At 39.2% G+C, this 7,380-nt stretch overlaps 1 protein-coding gene across 1 annotated transcript; it reads left to right on the top strand.

The window, feature by feature from the left end:
- The first annotated feature begins 5,163 nt into the window (after positions 1-5,163).
- LOC114629560 (protein FAM47E-like) lies at positions 5,164-6,938 on the top strand. Its single transcript, XM_028777604.1, has one exon. It carries the CDS (start codon positions 5,263-5,265, stop codon positions 6,523-6,525), a length of 1,263 nt encoding a protein of 420 aa, XP_028633437.1. The 5' UTR covers positions 5,164-5,262; the 3' UTR covers positions 6,526-6,938.
- The last annotated feature ends 442 nt before the right edge of the window (positions 6,939-7,380 follow it).

Below are 7,380 nucleotides of genomic sequence, written 5' to 3'. Positions count from 1 at the left end.
TCAGATTATTGATGTCAATCTCTAGCTGTTTGATGTTCTTGTCAGTGACCCTTCAAAGGTCTGAGTAGTATAATTTCGGAGGCCAGCTTCTGGATTAGACTTCTAACAGCAGCCATCACGGGTGATTCATTTTTACCTGGGAAGGAAAAAGAAGGGAATTCTCAGGGAGATTTCTCTTCCCTGGATGTAAATTGTTATTCATCTTATTTATGGTTGGGCCTGGCTTTGTGGGGGTATCTATTTATTCCATTAATCTTTTTGGTAGCCAATTAGCTGTGCCTTCTGTGGTATCAAACAGGCATATCAATCCTCAGCCCCATAAGGGAACTGGGTCTGGGCCATCCCCTTTAAGTGTAAGAGGGTCCTTCTCCATATCTGTGGCATAGTTTTTACTGGTCTCTGTGATGCCAGAGGCAGTCAGCAGCAAGTTTGCCATGAGCTTTCAGTTTTAGAGAGTTAAAAGTGAACAAGGCATGATGGAGAGTATTTCATGAGACTCCTTCGGGGGGGGATATCGTTCCCCCTCTTTTGTTTTTAAAGCCAGTTTTTCAGAGTTCTTGTAAAATCAGGGCAGAAGCACCAACAGTCGCTCCTTCCACACTAAGAGAGTCATGTGGACATTATTTAAAAAATATAAATCTATATTAATAATCTCTTTTATCAAAGAACTGTTATAGCACAGCCGACAACTAATCAGACTATATAATACATCGATTAATAATAGCTTCTTCTACTTTTTGTGAGATTACTTCTCTTTTGTCAATTAATTGTTGAGAGAAATTAGGATTTACATCTCTCTTGAGAATATTAAGCAGAGACTTAAATTTTTTTGCGAAGAGCTTAAAGTAAGATCTTAGTCAGTTAGCATCTCCTAGAAACTTTTGAAAATAATATGAATTAAGGAAACTCTCTCTCTCTTTTTTTCAGACCCTTTATCTGTTTTTTATTGGATATTTTACGTATTTACCTTTCAATGTTATCTCCTCTCCCATTCTCCCCCAAAATCCCTTATCCCATACCTCCTCCTCCTATTTTTATGAGGCTGTGCTTCAAACATCCTCCCAGTCCATCTCCCTGCTTTCAAATTCCCCAACACTAGGGAATCCAAGCTTTCGTGGACCATGGCCCTCCACTTTCGCTGATGTCTGACAAGGCCACCCTCAATTACCTACATAAGTGGAGACATGAGACCCTCCCTTTGTGTTCTCAGGCTGGAGGTTTAGACTTTGGGAGCTCTGGTTGAAACTTTTGATACTCCTTCTAGAAAGGACCAAAGCGTCCACACTTTGGCTTTCCCTTTTCTTCTTGAGTTTCATGTGGTCTATGCGTTGTGTCTTAGGTATTGTGAGCTTTTGGGGTAATATCCACTTATCAGTGAGTGCATACCATGTATGTTCTTTTGAGATTGGGTCACCTCACTCAGGATGATATTTTCCAGCTCCATCCATTTGCCTAAGAATTTCATGAACGCATTGTTTTTATATCTGAGTAGTATCTGAGTCCATTGTATAAATGTACCACATTTTCTGCATCCATTCTTCTGTTCAAGGACATTTGGGTTCTTTCCAACTTACGGCTATTATAAATAAGGCTGGAAAGCACATTTATTAACAACTGACACATGTGGTTATTTACCTTCTAATGTTAAGAGGAAGTACAGGATTAGAGATATTAGAATCAGGAAAAATATTCAAGGAATGCAGTTAATACATAAGTACCATTGTTTTTACTTAAAATGTTTCCTTTGATAAATAGTTCATATGAGAAGCTATATGTCACATTTGTGAGTAAAGGAATGGAATTCTGGGTCTTTCCTCAGTTCTAGTTCAATGATAGTTATCTGTTTCTGCACAACAAACCATCCCTACATGTAGTGGCTCAAAACAATGTGTGACTTTTATTCCTTTCTGTTTTGAGGATTGAGCCACCTTAGTAAGTTACATTCTCACTTCGAAACCCTTATGAACTCAGAGTCAGAGGCTGGCTCAGACTGCAAATTTCAAAGAACACTACACTCACAGACAGGACATTCATAAAGGTGACAGCATATGGTTGTTGACAGACCCTGTAACTGGGCCTGATGACTAGACCATCTAACCACATCCATGTTGCTTGATCTCACTGCTCAGCAAATGCATCCTAAGGCTCTCCCAAAGGTGAGTGTTTCAAAGGCTTAAGCAGAAGCTTCAGTTCTTCTTAAGATTTAGTTTCAAGCCTTCAGTTTAGAGTACCACATCTATCACATCCTGCTGGTCACACAGAGTCTACTTCTATTCAATACGGAATGTAACACCACAAGAGAAAAACACAACAGGACATGATATTCACTGTGGACCTTGTGGATACTGATCACCACTACTTATCATTCACACACTGAAGGAAGACCTAAGGATACAGACTGAAATTCATTCTTTCTCAACTAGCTAATTGGTCTGGGCGCTTATTATGCACTATGAATATTCTACTAATGTCTCTTCTAATTTCACAATTCCCCATCTTTTTGTAATTCATTGAGCATCTTTATATCTTCGTGCTCTATTTAAAAATGTTTACCTTTGAGCAGAATATAGTTTATTTGTAAAAAAAAAAAACTACCATATTTTTAGGACCAACAGGTGGAATAAAATATATTCTTTATGAAATACTTCAAATCACCTAATTTTGGCTTCTCTCTCTTACAAAGCCAAAACTGGCAGGTGATTTTTTTTTAATTAAATCAACTTAAAATTTTGCTGTATTGTTCTATGATATTGATTTTCAGAATTTTGAGTGTTTCAACTTTAGAGTTTAACTGTTGTTTCAGTTTGCTTCTCTGTTGCAAAATAGAAAGAGGAAAAAACAGAGAGTCACAGTCCCCTCCAAGGGCATGCCTCCATCTTAGTTTACTTGCTATTTCTGGGATAACATCATGACTAAAAAGGAAAAGATTTATTTCAGCTTAAAACTCTCAGGTCATAGCCCACCACTGAAGGAAGTGAGGGGAGGAACTCAAGGCAGGAACCTGGAGGTAGGGACTGAAGCAGAGGCCCTGGAGGAATATTGCTTGCTGGCTTGCTCTTGGTGGCCTGCCTACCCTGTTTTCTTATACTTCCAGGACCACCTGCCCAGGGGTGGCAGCACTCACAGGGAAGTACGCTATCCCATAGCAATCACTAATTAAAAAAATGAAAATGCTTTGCAGACTTGCCTGCAGGCCAAGCTGATGGAGACAGTTCTTCAATTGAGGCTCCCTCTTCACATGTGACTTTAAAATGTGTCAAGTAGACAAAAACGGACCAGCACAGTAGCCTATATTTTAAATTTAAGTTAACAAAATCAGCCCATCGGAAACACAAGGAGGGCTTAGAATATTTCCAAGTACTGAATATAGTATAAAATCATTTTATAGAGAAAATATTTCCTGAAATTTATAATAAATTCATTACATCGAAAGAGGGTATCAATGTAATCTTTACACATTCTTTATCCTTCCAGGTCAGACCCCCACCTTCTGACCTTGACAGTTGAGTCTATTCCTTTGATGTCTGAGCTGCCTATGGATCTTCTGTGACCAAGGACATCACATTATTCTGAGCTTCCTATAAGGCCAGAGACAACAGGCATCCATTCCAACACTGGCTGTATTACTCACGAGAATGTTTTTCTCTTTATTAATGTCACATTTCCTAAGGTAAAAATCTGAAAAGTTGGATTCCTTTTCAAAATGAGTCTCTATGTTAAACAAATATCATTATCTTTCCCTCCTATTTCCATTGCCAGGCTGGGTATACTTCAGAGAACTAACTCTCCACATATAGGCTTTTCATCTCCAAATCATGGTGCCTGAAATAGCATGTGTAAGGACTGTTGAGATGCTTCTATAAAACTTAGAAAGACCTAGCTCTGTGTCCTTAAAATTCCACTTCATAAGGAAGTTATAGAGACTTTGTAACTCATGTCACTACTGAATGTTAATGGACTGAGTTACTGGCGTTAGTTTTCATGTTCCAAACCTCACATTATTTTAGAACAACTTTTATAAAAGCATGCAAGGTTTGTATCCATTCCTCCACAAAACAGACAAACGTACAGCATAATAGTGAGGGATATTTCCAATATAAAATTTAGAACATTCACAGTAAGGAAAAGAAGAAAAAAAATATATGTCTTAGGATGCCCAGAACCAAGCACTTAAGGTCAGGATGGCATTCAATAAATGAGGTGATGGTAAGATGCACAAACAGAGTAGTATGTAAGTGAAGCAAAGAATAAATCCAATCCACCAAGGTATGGGTTAATGTCCATGTAGCTATAGAATGCACCTGTCATTCAGAGTTTCCAGGTACTTCCAGGGAGCAAACAAAGCATCCAACTGAGCTCAGTGTTACATCTGTGCTTTCAAAATCCGTCATGGTTTCAGAGTTGATCCAGTGAGCAGCAAATCTCCAACATCAATGACATTCCAGAGACAGGCTTTATCACTCTCATGGATAGACAAAATCCTCAGGCAGAAACTACAGAACATTTGCTCAGCTTACACCAGGGAAGGTAAAAAAAAAAAATTCCATGGGCAGCTGCATGCAATATGTTTTTAGCTAAATTAGAACTTTATTGTCACAGAATCATCTACGTATTAATGAAAATGGGCAGCCAATTGTGAGAAATCATTGAGCCCTACAGCAAGGCTCAGAGAAAATATGAATTAGAACATTCTTTGCAATACAATAATTCTGTAAATGTTTTGCTTGCCATAGCCTTTCTCAGCAGAATCTATACTCCAAAAAGTTAACATACTCACTGTATAGTTCAACAACCAAATGTTCCAAAAATTCACGTATTTTATAATAAAAAATTTCACACTGCACACTAGTGTCCTTGGAAGAGTCCCTTGTTCCAGCCTAGTTGACTTAACACGAGCACGCAAGAGCGCGCGAGCGCACATGTGCGCGCACACACACAAACACACACAATGTATTGTATCTTGTTTTCATTAAATATAAGAGAATATTTAATACACATTTCCATAGAAACATTCTTTAAAATATAGGTCAATATAGAAACAATTTGAAAGTCTATCAAAAAAGACTGTAATAAATAAGGCACTTTTTTTTTTTTGGACGAGACTGCTGGTGGGACACTCCCTTGCTTGTCATAGTAGAATCCAAGGTACTCAGACAAGATCTCCTAGCAACGAGTGGCCTCAATGAAACAAATTCCTGAGGCTGCGGCGGAGGCTGAGGCCGCGGCAGAGGCAGAGGCCGTGGCTCCACAGCCAGAAATACTATGGGAGACCACAGGCTGCCAGGGAGCCAGGCCCGTCGGACACTAAAGCCAACATCTCAGGGCGCTTCTGCCAAGTCTTCGTGGAAAGACTCTTCCAAGTGTTTTTCAAAGCACAAGAAAGAGCAGCTGAGGTTCCCCACCTCCATGGAGAACCAGCACCGACTCTATGGTAAGGAACGGTCAGATGACTTCAGGAAAAGCAGGACATGGAGTGAAGGGCTGACCCCACGCAGCATGGAGGGTACAGTTTTCCCAACTATTGCTCGCGGAGTATGTAGTCCCATCGCCAACAAGAATCAACAGAAGTCAGCTGATGATTCAGGACTGTTATATCCGCTTTTGACAGTCCAGCCAACACATAGAACCTTCTGGGATGACATAGGTAGCCGCCACCAACAGCTGCTTGCTCCGTGGCCTAGAGGAGAAGATAGTTCCGCAGACATATTAATTAAAATGCTGGAAACACCGAAGTCTAAACGGATGCTGGAAACTAAGTGGCCGTATTGGGAAGATCACAGGGAAGCAACCAAGCAGCCCACCACCTCTGCCAAACAGTCTCAAGGAAAATTCGATCTCGACCATCACAAGCTTCCCTGGTCATGTGAAGGCACTTGGCTCCATGATGGCAAACACAGAGGACAGGATATGCTTAGCTCTATTTATTACAAATACATATACAAAGGAGGGAATGACGAATGGGCTGAGACCTATAGAGACTCCATACATCATTTTGACACAGGATATGACAACCAGTCAAGCTGTGAAGAGTCATCTGTCAGGAGAACTGATCTGTGTAATTTTGACATCAAGTATGGTAGGAAAGCCAGCAAAGAGAAGGACACACCATTATCTAAACAGGAATCCAGCTTTGTTATAAAACTCCAAACCCCACCAGATCTTTACAGACCCAACAAATACACCAGGTATGAATCACCATTTCTGAAAGCCAACCAGTTGAAAACAATAGGGGAAGAAACTGCTCCCAATGAACTTGAACTTCAAGGTGAAAACCCAGAGACCACTGAGCAAGCCTATGACCCAACGGACTGGAAGTACTTTATAAGCAAGGATGACACTACACCAAGCACCCTTGAGCAGATGTTTATGAAGAAAAGATGGGGTTGTGAATGTACTAGTCCAACATCAAAAATGTTTCGAGATTATTATTGGATCGTGGATTCAGATGATGACGACGACGATGATGATGATGAAGAAGAAGAGGAGGAAGAAAAGTTGAAGGAACAGCAGACAGAAAATAAGTAGATGACTTTCTAATTATAACTCATTTGGCTATATCCAGTTCTCATTTTACACATCAATCAAGGTATACATCATGAAATAATTCTCACTGAACTTCTGCCTTGCCTTCACATAATATGTTACTGTATCAACTATAGGATGAATATTCACATGTAGCTTTTCAACATCTTTATTGCATTGAAGATATTACGTTGTTACATTAAACAGTAATAGGAATGCATAAAACCATGAATAAAACCAGCTAGTATTAGGAAGATCCCAGGATGACACTAATAATGTAAGAAGAATCTCATAAAACCGCAATTGCAAGAAAAGGAGACTTGCGCAGCTCTCTGTGGATGAAGACGTAATGAAATAACTAGCAATTGTTTTGTCAACCGAAACTTGAAATCAATAGCCAAATAAATGTGAATTCATCTTCTGTAACAGTTACTGATTTCGATTTCAAATTTATTTTGGTGTTTACAACATTAATTTCCATTTGTTTGCCTGTACAGAACACTCACAAGACAATGGCTACTTTAATTTATTCTTTTTGTGCATGTTCCGTGCGAACAGTTAAGATTTAATATTTTCACAATTAGGTCCTTATCAAGCATGAGACTTGCAAATATTTCAGTCTCATAGTGACTTTTACTATTTTGTTTCTTTTCCCTACAGAAAGTGCCATGTTGGAATATCTCACTTGTTTTTCTTTTGTATTCAGGCTGTGTTTTTAATATCCCCTCCCAAAGTTAATTCTCATGCAAATATCTAAAGTCTGTTAGTTTCTCAGCAACTGGAATGTGCAGAGAACAAGATGGACACTCAAATAGTTGGTAGAAGAATTGAGAAACAGGAAAGACATTTTAAAATATA

Source organism: Grammomys surdaster, unplaced genomic scaffold, assembly GCF_004785775.1.
Source record: "Grammomys surdaster isolate TR1022 unplaced genomic scaffold, NIH_TR_1.0 312, whole genome shotgun sequence".
Lineage (NCBI taxonomy): Eukaryota > Metazoa > Chordata > Mammalia > Rodentia > Muridae > Grammomys > Grammomys surdaster.
The sequence above is the reverse complement of the archived record's forward strand: the minus strand, read 5'-3'. Positions and strand labels throughout refer to the sequence as shown.